The sequence below is a fragment of the Callospermophilus lateralis genome, chromosome 9, assembly GCF_048772815.1.
Source record: "Callospermophilus lateralis isolate mCalLat2 chromosome 9, mCalLat2.hap1, whole genome shotgun sequence".
NCBI classification, from domain to species: Eukaryota; Metazoa; Chordata; class Mammalia; order Rodentia; family Sciuridae; genus Callospermophilus; species Callospermophilus lateralis.
The window spans coordinates 101868271-101891574 of record NC_135313.1 but is presented as its reverse complement, the minus strand read 5'-3'; the positions used below and the strand labels follow the sequence as shown (position 1 = coordinate 101891574).

The window sequence follows — 23304 nt, the reverse complement described above, 5'->3', positions numbered from 1 at the left end:
AACCAGTAAAAGGATAATGCCAGTAGACTATGAGAACGCATGTGTATACAAAGTAATACTTAGAGCAATCAATAAAACAAATATGTGAAGAGCTACATACAAACACACAATAGATGGATCAAAATAGAATTTTAAAATTGTTCTAACAACCCACAGGAAGATAAAAAAAAACAAATTTTTATTTAAGAAATGAAAAACTTAAATAAAAAAATAAAATGGCATACTTAAGGCTTCACCCATCAATAATAACACCAAGTGTAAGTGGACTAAATATACCAATTAAGAGAGATATTGGTATATTGGATTTAAAAAATATAATTAAACTATATATTGGCTATAAGAAAATAACTTTAAATAAAATGATATCTAGGCAGATTAAAAGGATATAATAAGCTAAGTGATGCAAACATCGATCAAAGAAAGTAAGAGTGAATATATTAATATTAGATAAAGCGGAGTGAAGAGAAAATACAAGGACCAGAGACAGAGAGGGATTCTGAAGAGTGATAAGAAAAAAAGACAATCTATCCAAAACACATGGCAATCCTAAGTGTGTATGCACCAAACACCCAAACTGTGAAACATGCAAAGCAAAAGCTCATAGAATCAGAAGGAGAAATAGACAAATCTGCAGTTTTACGTTGGAGACGACATACCCTTCTCTCAACAACTGATAGGACGACTAGGAAATCAACAAGGACATAGAAAATACTGTCCATCAACACAACCTAATCAACATTTACGGGATCACTTGGATCCCCATTGTGTTCGTCCGCTTGCCATCACTGCAACAACAAGATGGTAGAAATCAACTTCTAAAGAGAGAAGGTTTGTGGACTCCGTTTGGGAGGTTTCAGTCCCTAAGCAGTTGGCCTTGCTGCTGAGGGCCTGTGGAGGTACCTCATGGTCAAAGTGCAGGGTAGAGCTACCCATCCACCTCATGACTGGAAATGAGAGAGAGAGGGGAAGAGGAAGGGTCTGGGTCCCACTGTCCCCTTCCAGGGCACGCCTCCAGTGACTGCAAGACCTCCCACGAGGCTCCACTTCTTCAAGTTTCTTCCACCTCCCCGTGGCGCAAGCTGAGGACTAAAGCTTTAACACATGGGCTTTGGGGAAACATTCCAGATCTACATGAGAGCACACTTAGAATTAGTTTAAAAATGAAATAACTGCTTAGATGTGGATCTAACAAACATAGAGCTTGTACCCTGAAAACTACACGATGATGATGAAAGAACTCAAAGATTTAAAAGAAGAGTAGAGGCATACAGATGCTCCTCCACTTACGAGGGGTTTACAATCCCAATAAACCTTTTGGAAATTGACAATATTGTAAGTCAAAGTGCATTTAATGTCTAATCTGCCGAGTATCCTAGCTCAGCTCCACAGTACACTGCCGAGGGCTGGTGGCTTCCCTGGGATCACTGTGAGCTGCAGCTTGCTCCACTGCCCAGCCCCACCAGACAGGATCCTACCCACATTTCACTAGTCTGGGAAAAGATCCAAATTCAAAAGCTTCTGATGCACGCTTATCCCTTCAAGGGTGTGAAACCCCTTTATCACTTTCATACCCATGTAAAGGGTGCCCAATCATCCTAAATTGAGGACCATCCATAATCCCAGAAATGGAATAGCTGGATCATATGGTAAGACTATATTCAATTTTCTTAGAAACCACTGAGCTCTCTTCCACAGCAGCTGCCCCGTTTTACATTCCCACCTGCCCGTGTACGAGGATTCCAATGTCCCATACACTTACAGACACTCGTGACTTTTCCGCTGCTGTTGTGGTTTTTATAAAGGCCATTTGAGTGCCAGTGAAGTGGATGGTCCCACAGTTCTTTTCTTTTACCCATGATCCTTCAACTCAAATGCAAGAAACCGAGATTATTTTGTGTGATGGTATGCCCACTAAAGAAAGGTTTGGTGCCCCCCAGTGTCTACGTGACATGAACGGCATTCTGCTGAAAGGACTGAGTCCATGGCTTCCAAGTATTGACAAGAGAGAAGGAAGATGCCCCTTGGGGTTGTTGGGAATGGCTGGGAAAAGATGGTGCTCAGTGGAACAGCTACCTGGACAATATCTTGGTGACAGAAAGTGAAATGAGCTCTCTTATCATAAATTAACCTAGAGATAGGGGAGGAGAGACTGGCATTTAGTAGATCCATGCATATGTATACGTGCATTTTAATATACTTATTAAAAGTGTTAAGTATCATTGTACTTGAACTTCACAAAAAGATAAATGAAATGAAAGAATTTCTGAACTTTATATAATAAAATTTTTCCTCCAAGCAACAGCTATTAATTTTTAAAAGATCCCTTTAAAGTCTAACAATTAAGGGGAAAAAACCCACAAATATTGCATTTGGGTAAGTATATGTTTTGTTTTTCTTTTAATTGTATTAGTACCAGAGTTTAAATGAAAAAAAAATAGTATTTCTTTACACTAATCTTTACCTGTTCTTCAGAGACAATGATTTTCTGCTCCTTTTAGTTATTCTTTTTCATTTTTAACTCCATATTTTAAAATTATACTCTCATTATTATTTCTTGGTTTACTGAGACACTTAAACTTCCAATTATGGAAGATAAAGATTTAGATGTTTTAAAATATTCCACATATATTAATCTCCTCTTAGATTACATATATTTCTCTTCCTTTAATTTTTGGCAAAACAAATGTCCTGTATTTATAATGGCTTTTTTTGACTATGAAATACTGTTTGCTTCTGGGTCAAGTCACATAAAATGATTATGTGTCTCTTGTACATTTTGTTTTTCCTGAGGTCAGTAATGACTGTGATTTTTCATTTGATTACCTTTCTACGTACCTATAGCTAATTTTCCCAAGTGCTCCTACAGCTCTGTCAACAATCCTATCTATTTTTTCTCTGGAGACTGCTCTCCTAGGGTCCTCCACCCTCCTGCTCCACCTGTGGTCCGCTACCTGGCTGTAGTTTGGGGTGCCCCCTTCCCTCCTCTCCTGCTTGGAGTCCAGTTTTCTTAGATTGCATGCCATTTACCTTGGTCTGCTCTCTTATTTTGCAGAAGCACTGAATTTTCTAATAGCTTCTTAAGAAAGTTCATTTATTTATTTAGCTGGGGATGGAACTCAGGGCCTCATGCCTGCTAGGCAAGCATTCCTCCACTGAGTTACAGTCCCAGTCCTGCAAGAAAAGTTTTGTAATTCTCTTTGCTGAAGTGAAAAGTTTGATTGATTATCATACTAATAATTTGCATGGAGAATTCTAGTTTGAGATAATTTTTCTCCCTATTTTTTTCCCCCAGGATTGAGGAGTGAACCTGGGGCCTTGCCCATTTTAGGTAAGCATTCTACCACTGAGCAAAATCCCTAACCCTTCCTCCCTAATTTTGAAGGGAGGTAATACTGAATTTGGTATAGTATTCAACTCTTCCTGTGCCATTGAGTAAGAGTCAGATGCAATTCCAAATTGTTTATATATAGGGACTTTTTTGTTTTCCCTTTAGAATTATTTAAGATTTTTCTTTGTTTCTCATTGTTGTAAAATGTAATGGAGAAATTGTTTTCTTTTTGTTGGTTGGTTGGATATTCTGTGAAAAGTTGTGTTCTTCATTTTTGGGAATTAAAAAAAATACATTATTTATTTTGTTATTTCACCCCTTCACCTTCTCTGTTTCTCCAGAATTCATTAAATATTGAACTATCTGGATCACTCCTTTAATCTTTTCATCTCTCTATCTTATAATCTCCTCTTTGTAATCTTTCTGGGAGATTTCCTTGACATTATCTGTGGAGTTTTTAAGTGAATGTTTTATTTTTATGCATTTCATTTCCAAGAAACCTCTCTCATCCCATTATTCCTTTCCCATAGTAGGGCTTCAGCATCCTTTTTTTTTTTTTTTTTTTAACACTGTCTTAGTCTGTTTTCTGTTGCTGTAACAGAGTAACACAGACTGGGAAGTTTATAAAGAGATTTATTGGATTCACAATTTTAGAGGCTGGGAAGCCCAACAGCATGGCACTGGCATTAGGCAAGGGCATTACATGACGGAAAGGCAAGGCACCACTTGCAAGAGAGAAAGCATGCAAGCCTGGGTCCTCTCTTACTCTTCTTTTTTTGGCAGTGGGGAGGGTACTGGGGATTGAACTCAGGGTTCCTTGACCCCTGAGCCACATCCCAGCCCTACTTTGTATTTTATTTAGAGACAGGGTCTCACTGAGTTGCTTAACACCTCACTGTTGCTGGGGCAAGCCTCCTGTCTCAGCCTCCCCAACCACTGGGATTACAGGCTTATAGAGCCACTGATTCCCTGGTAGTGGCCCCACCCTCATGACTTCGTCTAACTATAATGGCCTCCCAAACATCTCCTCTCCAGACACCATCAACATATGAATTTAGGGAGTAAGTTGCCAACACATGAGCTTTGAAGGGACAAATTCAAGTCACAGCAACCGTGATCTCTCCTCTCTGGAGGGTCTGTTTTCTCTGTGTTCCTTTCTCGTGTTTTTTTGCTTCCACCTTGGAACCCTTCCTCGACGTCATATTTAGGTTTTAGGCACTGACAGTTCTTGGAATTGCTGGCCTTGGACAGGTTGTTGACTGGTGACCTTCACTGTGACTCAGTCAGGCTGACGGAGGTCACTGCCAAGATCCGCGGTGTCTCTCTCCCTGAGGTCTTTCCAGGGTGCTCTAGGCCCACTCACAGCTTCTCTTCTGCCCAGCACTAAGGGGCTGTTTCTCCCATGCTGCTTCCTTTTGTAATCACTCTCCATTTTGCAAAGATCTCTTGAGATCTCTGCTGTTTTCTTTTGTTCTCTTTGACTTGTGAGTTTAAGCCTTTTTTATTTCATTTTAAGGGAGTTTCATGTCATCTTAAGGGAGTTTCCAGGAGCAGAGTCAACACATGTGGTCAGTCTGCCACATTGTCAACTCGATACCCTAAGTATGTGTTTGAAAAGTCCCCACAAATTTAATAAGAGATTGCCAAAGAAAAATCCCTAAATGATGTTTTTCTTTATTATTTTATTAGAAGAACAAAGACATACAGAATGTATTCTTTCTTGAAGAATTTAAGTCTTAGCCACCCTTGCATTCTTATATTGATAAGAGTCATGTCAAAGTTTGACTTTTTAGATATTTGAACCACAAATGTTTTGGTTTTTATTTTTGTCTTTCCTGGAATTTTAAGTTTTCCTTTTCTTTTTTTTTAACTTGTTTTTTTTTTTTTTTTTTAGTTGTTGTTTGTGGTGCTAAGAATCAAACCCACTGCCCCAAGCATGCTAGGCAAGTGTGTTACCACTGAGCCACAACCCCAGTCCTTAAGTTTTCCTTTTCTTGATCCACAAAATTCATAGACCTTCACCTCATCATTATATCTTCTAGTTGTACTTCTAGATTCTGAATGAGAACTTGTAATAATATTGTCAACTATCTTCTCTGGGATTTTCTTCAAGGAACACTTTGGTTTTTTGAAAAAAAATCCTCCCAAGGGTATTATAGAACTGTGGAACTGATAACCATACATTGCCAACCTCAGTGAATTCTACTTCTTAAAAAAAATCTTACATTTTAGGTTGAGTTTTGAATTTGCTAGGGTATAACCTATGGTAATTTTTTAAAAGAAATGGTACCTAAGTTTATGAGTATTTCCATAGCCAGTTGTGACTCTGTGGATAATATCACCCTTTGTCTCCCTCAACACCTAGTCCAGGTTGAGCCTTCTAGAGTCCAAGTTCACATGTGCTGCTTGATGATGCCGTAATTAACCTTCACCATTCCTTTTGTATTAGTCAGCTTTGTGTGATTGCGACCAAAATACATGACAAAAACAACTTAGAGGGGGAAAAAGTTTATTTTGGCTCATGGTTTCAGAGATTCAGTGGATGGTCATCCAACTCCATTGCTCTGGGCCCAAGGAAAGCAGAACATCATGGAGGAAGGGCATGGTGGAGGAAAGCTGTTTATCTCTTGGCAACCAGAAACAGAGAGAGAGAGGTGGGCAGGAGCCAAGGGGACAAGATATAATCCCCAAGGTCACAACCTTAGTAACCTACTTCTTTCAGCCATACCCAGAGTTACCACCCAGTTAGTTCATTCAATTATTAATCCACTAAATGGATTAATTCACTTTTTAGATATAGTTCTCATAATGTAATCATTTCATCTCTGAACATTTCTGCATTAACACAGGAACTTTTGGGGGACACCTCATGTTCAAACCATAACACCTTTCTTTAAGTATTTTTCCAGATGGTAGTCATACTTTGAGATGCCCATTCAGCCTGTGAGCCAACAGCCCCTCACTGGGAAGAACCCTTCATCTCTATGTTGGATCCATTGAGGAAAAGAAAATAACAATGCAATAGAGAACAATCTGAAACTTAGTATTGCTACCTGGATGGTGGACAATTCTTCCATTCCTGAAGCATGTAAACTTGGACATTATAGGACAGCCGTATTCTGTCCTCTAGAAGTCAGTTGAATAATCTACTCTGCAGAGAGAGAGGATAACAAAGCAGACCTCAATGTGAGAGGAAAAATGTCAGGAGAGTTCTGTTAGCTATTGTAGAGTTTAATTTTGGACTCCTAAATCTGAAAAGATAAAACGTGGGAGGAGACATAATAAAAATCTATTAAATTTGGAAGAAAGTGAAAGGACTCAATATCATTTTGCTTTTCACACTTCGTATATAATTACTTACCTGCCAACTTGAGACTAGAAAGAAATCGTTTGACAGGGAGAAATAATAACATAGTTTACACTATGAAAAATAAGAGAAGAGTACTCAGTATCTAATGAGTTCAGTGGAGTACTCAGTATCTAATGAGTTCTATGTTTCAAATACAGTTTGAAACATAGAGTGTCAGTAAACATTCATTTGATACCTACTACATGTCCATCAGTCTGTCCATCACTAGGGACACAAAGGTAAATGGATGTGGTATCTGCCCTTGAAGCACTGAAAAGTATCTAATGACTTCAAACTGGACTTTGGGTATATGAAAAAGTCCTCAACATCATTCATCACCATGGAAATAAAAATCAAAACCATAATGAGATATCACCTCACTCCTGTTAGGATACTTACTATCAAAAAGATCAAAAGATAACAAGTGATAGGAAGGATGTAGAGAAAAGAGAACCCTCACACACCATTGGTGGGAATGTAAATTGGTGCAGCCATTATCAAAATGATATATAGTTTCCTAAATATTTTTTTAAATAGGATTATAATATGACCTGGTATTTCCACTGCTGGTATATACTCAAAGGAAATAAAATCAGCACCTCATACCAATATCTGTATCCCCCACATTCACTGCAGCTCTACTCACAATAGACAAGATAGAATCACCTCTAAGTGGCCATCAGCATACAAACAGATAAAGAAAATGTGATATAAGTACCATGGAATATTATTCAGTTTTTTTAAAAGGAAATCCTGCCACTAGCGATACTACAAATAAACCTAAAGGACATTATGCTAAATAAAACAAGCCTGTCCCAGGAAGGAAAATACTATATGTGAAATCCAAAAAAGTTGGGCACGTAGAAGCAGAGAGTAGAATGGTGGTTGCCAGTAATGGACAGGGGGGGAAGAGAAGAGATGCCAGGAACTGCTCTCCACACGCTGCCCACAACACTCCTGGGAAAGGCCAAGTGAGGACAGCCTGCAAGCCAGGAGGAGGCCCCTCACCAGAAACCAAACCCTGTAGGACCCCCATCCCAGATTCCAGACTCCGGAACTGTGAGAAAGTCAGTCTCTGCTGTTCAAGTTGCTCAGCCGGTGGTATTTTGTTCTAACAGCCCAGCTGACTAAGATGAATGGGAAGGAAGGGAACCGAGAGTATAATTTAAGACAAATCCATCAGGGCAAGATGTTGGTCAGAGGAAGTTTGTCCAGGGAGCCTCACCTCTCAGGAAACCAGAGACAAATGCTTCTGCTGGAACGAAGGGGCAGGTAGGGAGGTCCGGAATTTGAAAAGACAGGTGGCTATCAGGGAGCACCTCTGAGAGCCAGGGGTGAGGAAAGTGAGGCAGGACAGGGAGGACTCTAGAATCAGGAGACCTTTTGAATCCTGGCAGCACCATGGGCTGGGCTGCAGGACAGGATTAAGCCGGGATGCCCTTCCCCTTAGGATCCATCAGACATGGACTGTGGAGGCTGGGTGGGCCCAGGGTGGTCTGATTTTCTCAAGTCTGCACCACACACAGCAGCCTTCTGCAGAATGTAAGAGGTACATAGGTTCTGAGTGTTGTGGGTTTTACCTTGGGCTATGGGTTGTCCCAGGGCCTGAGTGGGGTCAGCAGTGAGAGTCTTGGCCTTTAGTGGACAGGGAAGCAGGGGCCACTGGAGGAATCTAATGGTGGCAGAGCTCTAATCCTAGAGAGTAAATCTGGGCTTTCAAGGAGGGTGCCAGGACAGCGGCTGAGCCTTCCCTGGGCATGGCAAGAAATTGGGGGTAAGGGTGGGTAAGGACAATGGGGCAGGGTGGAGGGAGGAGAGCTCTGTGGGAACCCCAAAAGGTGATGCCACAGCTGAGAGAGGACTCCTCTGGATATTTGAGGAATTGGTGCCTCTTCCTAGTCATTGGATTTTGTGAACCCCTAAGCATATCTCTGGTCCCCCTTAATAAGTATATAATCTGGTGATTGTTTTAGGTTTCCTAAGGAGTTGAGATGAAATGAAAATTCACATCACTTAGATTCTTGGGAGAGGATTTTAGGATGGCCCCTTGGGCACTAGAAACCCAGAGTGAGACTCTACGGGAGCAGCTGGTTGAGGTCTTCAGATGTGTAGCGGAGATCTCATGCCACCCTGTCCAGCCAGGTAACCTTGAGCAAGTACCTTCGCCTATCTCCAAGTCTCAGTGTCACAGTAAGGATAACGACTGCTGATGTGAGAATTAAATCAGATAGTCTCTGAGGGACTTAGCAGAGTCTGGTGTGAAACTGCAGCTCAATAAGGAAGCCTTCATCACCATCACCACCACCATCCTCATCATCACCACTATTCATTTTTGTTAGTGGTATATTAACATTTTTATTTTGAAATTCACAAGCACTTCTTGAGAAAATTAGGAAGTGATTTTCATGTACACACACACACAAAATTCTCCAGCAACCTTCCTCTGAAGAGTCATCAATAACATGCTCCCCAGGTAACTCTCGTGAGCCTGCCACAGGTCTGGTCAACCACTAGACCCAGAGGTACCACAGACAGGGGCAGGGGCCACCATGTGCCAGAGGATTCTATATGTCAGATCACTACATGGAGTTTTTATGTTTTCTGAGCCATCAACTAGGGAGGAATGAGGATAGGAGAGGGAATGATGGTAAGGGAGGTCAGAAAAGATCAAGGAGCCTGCTGCTTGCAGAAATCTTTTTGTCTGTCTTAGAAATAGGTTTTTGTCACATACACCTGTTTCTGTTCTTTGACACACATCCCTGTCACCAATCCCATTTCCCTGAATGCAATATGCAATGAGCTTCTATTGTGAGCCTGAATAATGTTATTTCCCCTGGAATGTGACAGCCTTTAAGAAATGGACCTCATACAGGGGCACTTTTGTCTTCCCTACCCCCAGAGAATAGTTGCCAATGTCTGCAGACTTTTTCTGTTGTCACAACTTTGGAGAGATATTCCTGGTTTCTAGTGACTAGATGCCAGGGATGCTACTAGACGTGGTACCATGCCCAGGACAGCCCCACAATACAGAATTATCTGGCCCCAAATATCCATAGAATGTGTTATGGTGTAGATCTTAAATGTCCCACAAAGGCCTATCTGTTGATGGCTTGGTCTCCAGCCTGTGGCACTACTGGGAGATGGTGGGGCTTTAGTTGGAAGAAGTTAGGCTATTGGGGACATGTCCTTCAAGGGACTATTGGGACCATGGCCCCTTCCTGCCTCTCCCTTTGCTTCTTGTCCACCATGAGGTGAATGGGATCCTGTGCCATGTGCTCTTGCCAAGTGTGTACTGTGCTCACACAGGCACAAAGCAACAGAGCCAAGCAACCATGGATTGAAACCTCCGAAACCATGAGCCAAAATAAACCTTCCCTCCTGTGAGCTGTTTTGTCCCAGTGATGGAAAGCTGAGTAACACAGTCCAAGTTAAGAAACCTGCTTCAAGGCCAAAGCAGCCCCACCCAACTCCACTGAACTCATTAAGGTTATCAAGTTGGCAGTTTGCTTGGTGCCGTGGATTAGAAAGTCTTACCCTAAGTGACTCTTTCCATGGCTTGACACATTTAGGTACAATTTGGCAAGCCATGATCACTTTCAAGATTGTTTCGCTCCTTGTCGCTCTATGAAGTGGCCACAGTTTAAGACATTCTCCTGTGGGCACCATCAACATTCATTCATTCATTCATTCGTTCAACACATACACGTTGAGCTCCTTCTTACAGTGGGACAGGCTGCTGGGTTAAAAGACTAACAGGAGGAAGTCTTAGTGCTCTAGCTCCAGCTGTGTGCATGAGGAGATGAGAGAGGGCCAGACGTTTTAGTAAATAATTACGGTAATGTTCTAGGTGAAAGTTCTCACAAGATTTACCATGGTGGGTACAGCAGAGAGACAGAGATGTTCTTACTGCTTCTTAAAACTGCCTCAGAAAACTTCTCCCTTTGGCCATTAACATTTTTTGGTTTTCACTTGCAGGGGACCCTTCCACATCTCCCTGAATGGAGAGGCGGGATATGTGTGTGTGTTGGGGGAAGGGGTAGGAATAAGCAATGTGGTCTCAGTGCCTACCCTTTAGGAAGATGCCTCTGATCTTCCTCAAGGGGGAGTCCCAAATGAATAAAAAGTTGTTTTTAATATCCTTGAATTTCAAAACCAAACGTCTGACCCCCCCAGAGTCAAAGAGAAGGAAAACAAGATTTCAACAGCTGGGAAACACTCCAGCCAAAGTAGGTCGATCCCACTCTAATTTATTAAAGTGTTGTGCCAAGAAGTATGAAATACAATGTCAGGTCTGAATAAACCCAGAGAAGAACTGGAGGACCGCAATTTATACACAGGAAACTCTCTCTTAAGAATAATATGACATAGTACGTGGGTCTATGAAAATGACATCCAAATACAAGGAAGTGTCACGGACAGAGTCCCAGCAGGTTGGGAATCAAAAGATCTGGGTTCTAGTCCAGGCTCTGTTACTAACTTGCTGCCTTGGGCAGTTCCCTTCTCTCTGTCAGTCTCAGTTTTCTCATCTCTAAAATGAGGGAATTGAACCACAGTGTAAGGACCCATGTTTCCAAAGTACACTGAAGGTTTGAACCAAGCAAAGATGTTCATTTCCCCCCTCTGTTTGATGCTGAGATAACCTGGGAGGTCCCCTTGGGGTTAAAATTTAAGCTGAACCTCAGTTCTGCAGCCCAGGTACCAGTTAGGACAACCTAGATTCTCAAAAAAGAAGCTACTGCCTCTCCCATTCCTAAATAACACACCTCCAAGCCGTATTTGACTTTGAACTGTTCCCATTGTCCCGGATAGCACTTCCCCAAATTGGGAGTCCACACTAAAAGAGTGGGTGCTGTTGCTCTAGCGCCTTCCAATGTCAGTACTGCCACTGAATACAAGAGGCTCCAAGGTTACCTGGGAGTTGAGAGTGAGCCCCAAATTGCACTTTCGAATTGCAGCTGCTGGAAAGCTACATAGATGTCAGAAAGATGGGTATCTCCTGAGTGTCAGCAAGCCCATCAATGCCTGGAGTAGAGGGGTTCCTTATAATCAAAAAGGAGCATACTACAGGAAGGCAAAGTTGTCCAAAGCTAGGAAGGACTTGCCCAGGACAGACACTGAGACTCAGAATTTGGTCCCTAATTGCTTTTCCTAGGCACATTTCTTGGAACACAGGTCTTGTGAGCCAATTTAGAATGTTAGTGGGAGGGGAGGGTTGTGGAATCTGCCACCCGGGGCCCCTTCCCAATTCCTTCCATCCTGAGAATCTGGATGCAGCATCTCACTCACAAATCCCAGTAGCAAAAGACCAGGATTCCCATGAATTTCTATGGGAAAAGGAAAACAAACCACACACCGTGGCGCCTTCTCTTTTTGTTCCAGCCTCCTCTCTGAACCCGGTTTGTGGGGACCAACTAGCTGCTCCCAGGAGCCAGTAGACAGTCAGACATTGGGAAGCCAAATCCCAGAGGAGCGGGGGATGGGGAGCTGCAAACCGTCCCACAGCTTTTTGGGACTGTCCCATCTGTAGAAGGGCTGGTGTGAAAATGTCAAGGCTTTGGGACAGACGAATGTGGGTTCCAATTCTCTGACATGAGGCAATATTTTTTTTTCCTCTGTGAGCCTCGGATTTCTTATCTGTAAAACGAGGGTGATAATAATCTGGAAAGGCGATTAGGAGGTTTCATTGAAATACAGGAGGCAAAGCATCCAGCACGCTAGGGATTGCCAGGGGTGGCGCAGAATTTTCGTCCAGGAGGGATTCTGCTGGAGGAAGGGTTGAAGTGTCTGGCCAGGGGATTTACCTTAGAGCCACCTTCTCCTATCGCACAGGCTGTTTGACTCTTTGGGGGAAGGGGGCCTCCCATAGAGATTATTGCTGGAGTGAGGGTGGGTTCCCACTCTTCAGCAGGTTTTCCTGCACTCCCATCGAGGCTGAACCAGAGAAGCAGGAGGCCGCCAACCTGGAGGGGGTGGGGTGGGACCCCTGCGACCCCGGCCCGAGAGCAGAGTGGTACTCACCGTGTGCGCGACGCAGGCGAGCAGCAGCAGCAGCAGTAGCAGCGGCGGCGACCCCAGGCTGGGGCGCATGGTGGTGACTGATGAGCTGCAGGCGGGCTCCCCGACGGCCGCGGGCCTGTGAGCTCTGCCAGCTGGGGATCTCAACACCTCGTGCAGGGTTCCGGACCTTGGGCAGACCCCTCACCCCGAGAAGACATAGCTGGGCTACCGGGTCCGCGACGGATCTTAGGACTGCGGCTCCTCGGACAAGGTGGCCGCGCTGAGCCGCCTAGCCCACTGATAAGGACACCGCGCTGCCTGCTGCCTGCTCACTTCCACCCAGCCCTCACTGCCTGGGGCCGGCGCAAAGGCTGGCAGGGGAGGAGGCAGAGGGAGGGCTCGGGGGCCTGGAGCCTCCGACCGACCGACCGCAGGCTCGGCCCAGCCTTGATGGCTGCAGCCCTCCCCCTCAAGTCCAGAATAAACAATCTCTCCCGAGCCTACAAACTCAAGCCACAAGCTTGCTGGGTGCTCCTGGGCAACTCTCTGAGCCACCTCTCTGAGCCCCAGTGTTCTTATTCCTACCATGGTATGGAGTAATTCCCAGACTTGTTTCCAAGTAGGGGCTCAGTGCATGCCTATTGCACTTATTCCCGTGGAACAGCTACCTGTTTCCATTTTCACTTTGTTTTCCTTCTTTATTCAGGTTATCCTCAGCCTGGCACCGTGGTGCACGTCTGTAATGCCAGTGACTAGGGAGGCTGAGGTAGGAGAATCACAAGGTCAAGGCCAACTTTGAGACCCTGAGCAATTTAGCCAGACCCTGTCTTAAAATAAAAAATGTAAAAAGGGCTGGGGATGTATCTCAGTGGTTAAGTGCAGTGGAGTTCAATCCACAGTGCCGTGGGGAGGTGTTATACTCATTCCAGAAAGTTTCGCACACCCCCATCCCTTGAGGTCCATCACAAGAAGAAATCTTTGATGATCAGGTGAAACCCAGGAGGACCTTCTGGTACCCCTAGGCATTTTGGGAGGATAAACTGCCTTGGAGGCATTGCATTTCCTGGGTCTCTTGGGCTTTATTGGAGTATTAATCAGATACTCTCAGTAAGCCTGCTGGACCTGAGAGAGGTCCTGGAGGTTGGCTTTTTTTTTTTTTTTAATTCTAATTAGGTATATGACAGCAGAATGCATTTTGATCCATTGTACACAATTGCAGCACAACTTTTCATTTCTCAGGCTGTACAGAATGTACATATGTGCAGTCATACATGTACCTAAGGTAATGATGTCCATTTCATTCCACCATCTTTCCTGCCCCCATGCTCCCTACGATGCCCCCTCTTTGCCCAATCACAGTTTCCCCATTTTTCCCATGCCTCCACCCCACCCTATTAAGGATGAGGATCCACTTATCAGAGAGACATTCGGCCTTTGGTTTTGGGGATTGGCTTACTCTTTTGACCCATCAGTACAAGGTCCCTCGAATGGCTTCTTCTTATAGACACACAATTTTCTTTTCTTTCTTTCTCACACCCTCACACCCCCACACCCCACCCTCCCATAATGGGGTTTGAACTCAGTGCCTTGCACATGCTGGGCCAGTGCTCTACCAATGAGCTTCACGCCCAGCCATATCAAATTTTCTTTCTCTGCACTGGTGCCCACACCCTTACTCTTGCCTCTCCTCCTTCCTTAACCTTTCTCCCCTGCACTTTGTGAGCTCATTGGATTCCACCATATCTCGAGGTGATATACCCTTTGGACAGAGGAGGGCATTGAGGATGGAGGAGGATCTACTACATGACTAGGTCTTTTTTAGCTCAGAAGCTTAAATGGGTAAGCCCTCTGCTCCAAGTGCTAAGCAGCTGTTAAAGCTACAATGTGCTCCAGTCCTTAGCCACCTGCCCTTCCAGAAGACTCTATTATTGTTAAGGTGAGCTTGGTAGATACCAGCAGAAATAAAGGGGGAGCTGTTCAGCAATGTGCTTAATAGAATAACCTGAAGTGTACATGCAACCACCAACACTAGGATGTTTTTCTACACAAATATTCACCCAGTGAAATAAGTGTGAGGATGTTTGTGGAAGTACCATCACAGTAGGATAAAACTGGAGATAGTGTTTGTGGAAGAGGAACCCTGAATCCTGTCCTGGATATTTTATTTCCTTTGGAGAGCAATCATTGATATAATCCTCCTGACCTCTTTTTACCTTTTCATTAACACGTACCCATGCACACAGGTATGCTTGCACCCACGCACACACGGAGGTGAGGCCAGATATACATGACTGCTGCATTTGGGATAAGGAAAAACTGGCAAGAGTTCTGCTCTCTCCCTTCTCATATCTTTGACAGCTCACCTTCCTACAAAGAGCCTGTAACTGCATTACCCAAGCTGAGACTAATTGGTAGTCAAGGCTCTGCCCTGTCCTTTTCCCCTAGTTGTTGGTCTAGTACCCTCAGTGGAGAATGGCTTGTCTATCTAATTCTTGGGTCTAGTGTTAGAAACCCAGCTTGCCTACAAATATAAACTACATCCTCCAAGACTAACTTGATTACTAAATAAGGGTGATATTTTGTGCTAGATGTATAGTATGCACAAGGTCCCGTATTCCATCCTGAGCACTTCAAAAATGGGGAAAAAAAGGGGGGGGAGATCTTTAGCCCCATCTGTCTTGCTTTTATTTCTGAATTGGTTCAAGATACAGACTGAAAAAAAATATTATTTTCTAGGCTCCTTGTACCCCAATCCCCTAAGTGGGCATCAGAAAATGCATGAGCTATAGACTTACCAGTTTTACTATATAGACTTCGGTGTTGCTTGACTGTTTTCTGTAACAACTCTAGTTATCAATTTTTCAATTGAAAGAAATAAAAAGGAAATAACACCAAAATGTAATCTTTGCTCTACATCAGAGCCCTATGATGTCTCATGAAAGAGGAAAACAACATTTGTTCTGGACAATTCAATAAACGTTTGGCCTGTGGCAAGCCATTCATTGTAAAGCAGGAAGCTCCAGCTCTCAGAGAGATGAGAAAGGGTTTAAAGCATTCTGTGAAATGCTTGTACACTCCATGGATATAACCAATGGCTTTGTAAAATCTGCCTGAGAAAACAATTTCATGATAGGGATGGAAGGGAAGGAGTGGGAACATAATAATATATTTACCAACTGTCATGGGCTAAGGAGTCTGGAAATTTGGGGAGGTGTTATCCTATTTGGTCCTTCAAGACTATAGCAAGGTGAGCACTCACCCCCATTAGCATAGCTAGCAAAGGGAGAAGCTGGATTTGAACCTAGACTGAGACCCAGTCTGTGTCCCATGCATTGCCCTGAGGTTCTCCTCTTTCCTAAAGATGATTTCCTGATCCATGGAGCTTCCAAAGTGCTTTTGCATCAATCTTCTCATTTCTTTGTAACTGCTGGTAGGACCAGCAGTCAGGGGCCTGGCAGGAGAGGGAGAAACCATTGTTCAAATGAGTTAATGAAAGTACCATGCACAGAGAGTAGAGAGGAACCAACAAGGGTCAGTGAGACACCAAGGATCAGTCACAGTCTCCCTGAAGAGTGACAGAGACTCTGTCTTTAACCAAACTTTAGCCAGGCTCCCGAGTCATCTTCTCACCTGGGCCTCAACCATAGCTCCTTCCTGTCATCATTCTCCCGGGCCTGGTCTTAGCAAGAATCCTACTAAGTTAATTAATAAGAACCCCCATCCTACTCCTACCTGGTCACCATAACTGATGATAGTTCCTAATCTCCCACCTTTGAGATGTAAGTTCTTGTCCTACCTTCGGCAGAATGCTATTTGGCAGGTTTAGCAAGAATTTTCTCACTAGTCATGACATCTCCTCTTAGACATTTTCTATCAACTGACAGCCCCCCTCCTTGGCTATAAACCCCCAGTTATTCTATTGTATTTTTAGTTGAGTTCCCCTTCACACTCCTATTGCAAAACATCTATTGCAACAATCCTGACCATTCTAGCAAGTGTCAGAATACATTTTTCTTTAACAATGGGCAAGAAGCAAAAGCAGTGTTCCCAGAAGCTAGCAAGAGCTGTCTTTGAGAGTGGAGTCACCCATAAGAGCTTAACAGTAGATGAATGAAGCCACTGTCAAAAATGTGTCCTGGCAAGGGGATCAGGTGATAGGATAAATATCTTCTCTTTCCTGGGCATGCTTTTGTGACTGTCTTGACAATTTTTTTTCTTTTTCTGTTTTTGTAGTGCTGGGTATTGAACCCAGGACCTTCCAAATACTAGGCAAGCACTCTGCCTCTCATTTATACCCTCAGTCAGTTTTTTTTTTTTTTTTCCCTTGATAAACACAAAAGCCTGCCCAGGTTCAAGGCAATAGACTCTGTTAGTCAACTTTCCATTATTATAATAAATACACAGGATAATCAATGTACTATGAGAAATGGTTTATTTTGACTCATAGTTTGGGAGTTTCCAGTCCATGATCAGTTGGTCTCAGTGCCTTGGGCCTGTGGCAAAGCAGCACACCATGGTGGGAGCACAAGGAGAAGCCAAACTGTTTACATTATGTACCAGGTAGCAAAGAGAAAGAGCTCAGGGTCCTGCAATCCCTTCAAGGACACATCTGCAATGACATAAAGACCTTTCACTAGGCCCCACCTCTAAAGGCTCCACCACCTCCCAAAAGCAATAAACATTTGTTGGAGAACTAATATTTATTTGGTGAGTATTTGCTGATCACTTGCTCTGTTCCAGGTGCTGGGTGAGGATGACAGAAGCCTGTGGAAGTTGCCTTTTGTAACCTTAGCCCCATGCACAAAGCCAAGGTGCTGTGCATACCACCCAGGAAGCCCAGGAAGCCCACAGAGATGACTGAGGCTGCTACCTAAGACTTAAATCACTACACATTGAACAACCTATTGCTTGGCTGACATATATGGTGCATGATATTGCAAATTTTGGTAGATTCTAGAAAGCATAAAGTAAAGGACTAGACAACTGAATTAATGCATAGCTTGAGTCCTGTCAGTCACCATGTTTGTAATCAAATGCATCTGAATATCAACAATTTTAAAAAGGTCAAGCATGTAGGCATGTATTGGTTTTTCTTGTCCACCTCTGTTCCTTCTTCTGGTACAAGAACCTTCACTCCTCCACTTTAGGCCACATCATTTGAGTGAGGATTTAACCAAGAAAAGCCCGAGAGTGAACACATGACCCAGACCTGGGCAAGGAGAGTCACCATCACCTCTAACTAGCCATAGTGATTGGTTCAGGGATGGACACATGACTTGACTTGGGCCAACAGGAGTGATACCAACAGAACCTATATGTTGGTATTACAATCAAGCTAACAGCAAAATGGCAGTCTTTCCACAGGATGAAGATCCTGGCTGAGAATGAAGCCAGCTAGGACTGGAAAGAACCAAGAGACAGAGAGATTCAAAATTCTTACACCACCAGCATCGTGGCACCTGAAGGCAGCTATAACTGAGGTCTTAAAGAAGCCTCTTTCAATCTCCATACACCCTCCTCCCCTCATTTGAGTGTATTTCAAACTCTTGCAACTGAACTAGCTCTGACTTGTACTTGGGGACAGCTTGCAGGAAGAAGTAATATTTGAGCTGAAATGGCTGGTTTTGGGGTGTGGAAGCAATGAGGACACTGGAGAGGGGGTGGGGGCATGGATTGAGTGTCTAAGAAAGAGCTGCCCCTGGGTGTCTAAGGTTTTCACCAAATGACCACACAAGTATGGATAATGTGCTATGGCCCTTCGGGTATGGAATAAACCCAGAAAACAGCCCTGTCCTTCCCTGAATGTCAGTTTTACTAGGAGCTGAACTAATGTATTATTGATGAGCCATAAATAATGGGGCAAGAGTGATTTCCTATTCAGTCCTGAAGTACAAAGGTATAACACTGACATTTTAATGAGGTTTTTAATGGTCCAGGCTCACTGTTTACACTCTGGAAATGTAGACTGGCTTTCTCAGGAAAGCATTTTTTTTTTTCTTTACTTTTCATATTTTCCTCCTTCATTTGTCAGCATCCTTTTGAATATTTATATGAAATGTTATAGTTAAAGCAAATCAAATAAAAGAGAGCAAATAAAACCATTTCTGAAAGACGATGTTGCTAATGCTTTCAAGACCTTATCTTCATTGCATGGGGCAAAGGAAGGTCGGGTGCAGCCCAACCTTCCAAACGCTCCTTCCATTTCTGCCTGGCAAGGCATTGGCATAAAGAAAAGAATGTTGTCAACAGAAAAATCTGAGTTCGAATCCTAACTTGATCATCAGTTAATCATGCGACCTTGGGAAAGTTACTCGAACCCCCTAAGCCTCAATTTCTTCACCTATGTAATGGGGGAAATAATATGCAACTTCCAACATTGCCATGAGGCTGAAATAATTCAGAGCATTTATATTGCCGGCCAAGAGCCTTGTTCAGGATCCCAGATAACAGCTTTAATATCCACTGCCAGATGATGCCTTCGGATAATTATGCTTCCAAGCTTTTAGGTCTTTCAACTGGAGCCCCAGGTATCAGGGAGCCTTCCCTGGTATATTGTCTGAATTCCCCTATCTTTGAGAAACCACAAAAACCTTTTATAGTTGTCTCAAGTCACTGAATTTGGAAGTAATTCGTTATGGAGCAAGAAATAAGAAGTGCAACAGCCAGGCATGGTGGCACATTCCTGAAATCCCAGCAACCTGGGAAGCTAACTAAGGCAGGAGGATCACAAGTTTGAGGCCAGCCTCAGCAACTGATGGAGGCCCTAAGCAACTTAGTGAGATCCTGTCTCAAAAATTTTAATGATGGGGACTGCAATGTGGCTCAGTGGTAAAAAGCATATATATATGTATATACATGTATATTTTAAATTTAACATTTAGATAGCACTGGACATAACTTGATGACTTCACTCTATAAATATCTGTGAGGCCCTGGCATATAACACGTAGCGTGCAACGTGCAACGTGACAAGAACACAGTGCTCAGCTGGCCATAATCATCCTTCGTTGACCTTACAGTCCAGGAAGATAGAGGTCAAAGAGGGCAACCAAACAGTTATAGCCTCAGCATACATTCCCCAAATTCTTATGTTGACACCATGGCCCAAGATTATTGGGAATATTATTTATGAGGGGCAAAGCCCTCATACATGGGATTAGTACCCTAATAAAACAGGTCCAGGGAATTTTCTACCCATTTCCACCATTTGAGGACCCATAAGAAATCACACTGTCTGTGATCCAGGAAGTGGTCCCTATTAGATAAGGAAGGTGCTAGTGCATTGTGACCTTGGATCTCCCAGCCAAAACTTCTCTTGCTTTATAAGCCACCCAATTTAAGGTGTTTTGTTATAGTGACCCAAACGGACTATGGCAGCTGTTCAGGTAGAGAGCACAATACTATGAGAGAGGTAACAGATGGGACCTAACTTAGAGAGCAAGCCAGGGAAAGACCCTCTGGGGAAGGGCTCCTTTGGCCAACTAGGAATTAGCAAGTTTCTGATTATTTATTGCTGCAGCCTGAACTACCATCCCCAAATATCAAGGTTGGAAACTGTTTTTTTTTTTCTTTGTATCTCACAAATGTTGGGGTCTGCAATTCAGATGGGACTCTCCAGCCCAGTGAAAGCACTCATAGACCCACCCAGACCCAAGAGGAGGGTCAGGGATCTCACTCCTCCATGGGAGCAGCATCAAAGAATCTGCCACCCGTCTACCCACCCCAGCAGGCAAAAGAGATGTTGGGGACACAGTAGGATGAGAAGGTGGATGGAGGGGCTGGCAGCCAGGTCCCACTGAGTCCTCCAAGTACACTAAGGCATTTGAATTTTATTTTCTAAACAATTTTCGTATACTACCAAGTCCAGCTGAGGAGTCGTGAGCACATAAATTAACAACTTCCCCTGTTCTGCTGAAGCAGATAGCTTTTACCTTCCTTGCCTATGTCACACTCATGCTGGGATACCTGCACGTTCTGCTTATTGTAAATGCTAAGTGGAATATATAATATATTAATGATTGAGTAACTGACGATCTGAGACAGCTATACTTGAAGAGAAACCTTAAATTACGTGATTCTCAAACTTTCATGCACCTAAGAATTGCCTGGGGGAATCCTATTAAAATGCAGTTCCTGAATCAGTGGGTCTGGGAGAGCTGGAAAGTCTGCCTTCCTAACAAGCTCCTGTGCCACAGTGTATACTTTTAGTGGTGAGTGTTCAGAAATGTCACAGGTTTTCAGTTGCAAGGAAGAGATAATGAAATACAGGTACAAACAACCATAGGTGAAATGATGTCATCCAAGCCCACGATCTTCCTCCTATCTTCTTGCTCTTTTGTCCTAGTCACCACTTTCACCCTAATGTTAATGCATCTCATAGCCTTTGATGGCTGCTGAAGTTCCATGAATTATTTCCAGACACTACAAAGTCCAGAAAGAGAAAGATACTGTATCTATGTGTGTCTTCTTTGCAGGGAGAAAGCCTTCCCTAGAGGTCTACCAGAAGTCTCTCAGAAGATTGCCTATGTCTTTGTAGCCAGAATTGGGTTACATACTTAGCCCTAAATCAATCATGGGCAAGGAGGGCCAGAGGATTGGAAATTCCACATTGATCTAGATTAATCTACAGCTAGAACTGGCAAACAAGGGAGAAAACCTGAACAAAGCTGGGGTTCTGTTAGAAAGTAGCAGAAGGCAACAAATGGTATCCTCATAGTGTGATATATAATTTGATTAATTGCTTATATAGAGATCTATGTATAATCTATACAAAATAAGGATTTTTTTCTCAAAAAAATGTTAAGTACAAATTTCAAAATGCTACCCAACACCCATTAAAATGCAGATGGAAACAAACATGATCTTGATTTGAGCTGGTGTGAAAAGGTCTGGAACAATGGCAAACACGGCACCCGTTCTCTTGAAATCTACTCCATTGGCCAACCCTTACTGAGGAATTGCTATAGACAAAGAACTGTGTTGAGGGATTTGGGAGATGAATGTAGAGTGCCTTCCCATTAAGATCCTGCAGTTTAAGACACATATGCAAATAATGACGGGCACAGCCTATAACAATATAAGCACTAGTAAGATGGTGGAAGGAAACCTCCACCTCTGCTCTCGAGTGTTATGAGGAAGGTAGAGGGAGAATAGTATCTAGTGGTACCCATGAGAGATGGGGAGGTTTTTCATAGGCAGTAATGGTTGTGGTAAGGGAGGGGTTGGAGAATGAAAAGATGGAAGAGAAGAACATTCCCAGGTGAGAGAGAATATACATGTAGCATAAATGACCATGAAGGAAAGCAGTCAGTCCTATTGCATGCTCATTATAATCTCTTAACAGCATAAAGCCATAAATAATATCAAGTAAATACCAAGTCATACATGGAAAGAGCAAGACAAAACAGCTCCTGAGAAAGGAGAAGGCTGAGTCATCTGTGTAAGGAAAATGTCCATGGATGGCCAGGGTGGAAAGGACAGGGCAGGTGGGCAGGAGGCAAGACAGGTTTCAGGCTTAAAACTCCTCAATATCAGTTTCAAGGACAGAAACAGTGTCTACCACGAAGAAATTACAACAAACAAGGAGATGGAGGGGGAATGTATCGATTAAAAGGGACCTAAAAGACCTATCAATCTATCCCAGTGTGTGGATTTTACTGTATTTGAATTCCTATTCTAACTAGCACATGTTAGGAAAAATAATTATGACATTTATAGGCAATAGAATGCAGTATTAGGGATTTGAAGATCAAGAAATCATTGCGATTTTAAGGTTCTGCTATTGTGGTATTTTTGTTCTTGTTTTGAGAATCCTTATCTTTTAGATGCACCTCCTGAAATATCTGAGGATGAAATGATGTCTGAAATTTTCTTCAGAACAACAGAGTGAAGGAAAGGTACTGATAAAATAAGGTTGGCCATGATTTGATCGTGGTTGCAGTTGGGTATTGAGGTTCATCATACTATTCTGTCCTGCCGCTGTATATGTGTGAAATTTATCAGAATAGAAAATATAAATCAAACTGCAAAAAAGTAGGGCGGCAGGGATCCAGGCCAGTGGGGAAGCTCCGCCCACTGAGCTGGAGGCCCCGCCCCCGCCCGTCCTCCGCGGCAGCAATCCACTCTTGCGGGTTTCCAGTTTCTGGTGTCTCCCGACTTTCTCACTTCTCGTCGAGAATCCATTAGCTCTCCCCCTTCCCAAATCATAAATCTCGCTCCAGATTCTGCCCCGAGCCCGGTAGACGGCTCCGCGCCCCGCGAAGTTCCCCGTGGCCTCCGGCCCTGGAGCGGCGGCCGCCCGGCTCCCCCACGTCCCGGCGGAGTTTGGTCGCGTCCGCCGCCCCGCCCCGCCCCGCCCCGCCCCGCCCCGGGGAGCGCGTCCGCGTCGTCCTGGCAACACTGCGAGCAGGTGCCGGCGCCGGCCGAATCCCGCCCGGGAACCACCTCTTAGGTGAGTGGCCTCGGACCTGAGGCTGTGAGTGACCCAGGGTCCGCCGAGCTGCGAAGGAAGCCTGAGTCCCGGGCAGGTGTCCATCCCTGTCCATCGGCCAGGGTTGTAGGAGAGGTCGGGACCCGAGGGCTAAATGAGGATGGGTGGCGCGTGGGGGCGGAGGGATGGAGTGAAAGGTCC

General features: G+C 43.8%; 1 protein-coding gene across 1 annotated transcript in view; it reads right to left on the bottom strand.

Moving 5' to 3' along the window:
* Sctr (secretin receptor) overlaps positions 1–12764 on the bottom strand; it is a 64001-nt gene extending 51237 nt beyond the window's left edge. The window contains exon 1 of the mRNA XM_076866855.2: positions 12696–12764. Within this exon, the coding sequence (XP_076722970.2) occupies positions 12696–12764 (69 nt within the window). The remainder of the gene's footprint in view (positions 1–12695) is intronic.
* Between the last annotated feature and the right edge of the window lie 10540 nt (positions 12765–23304).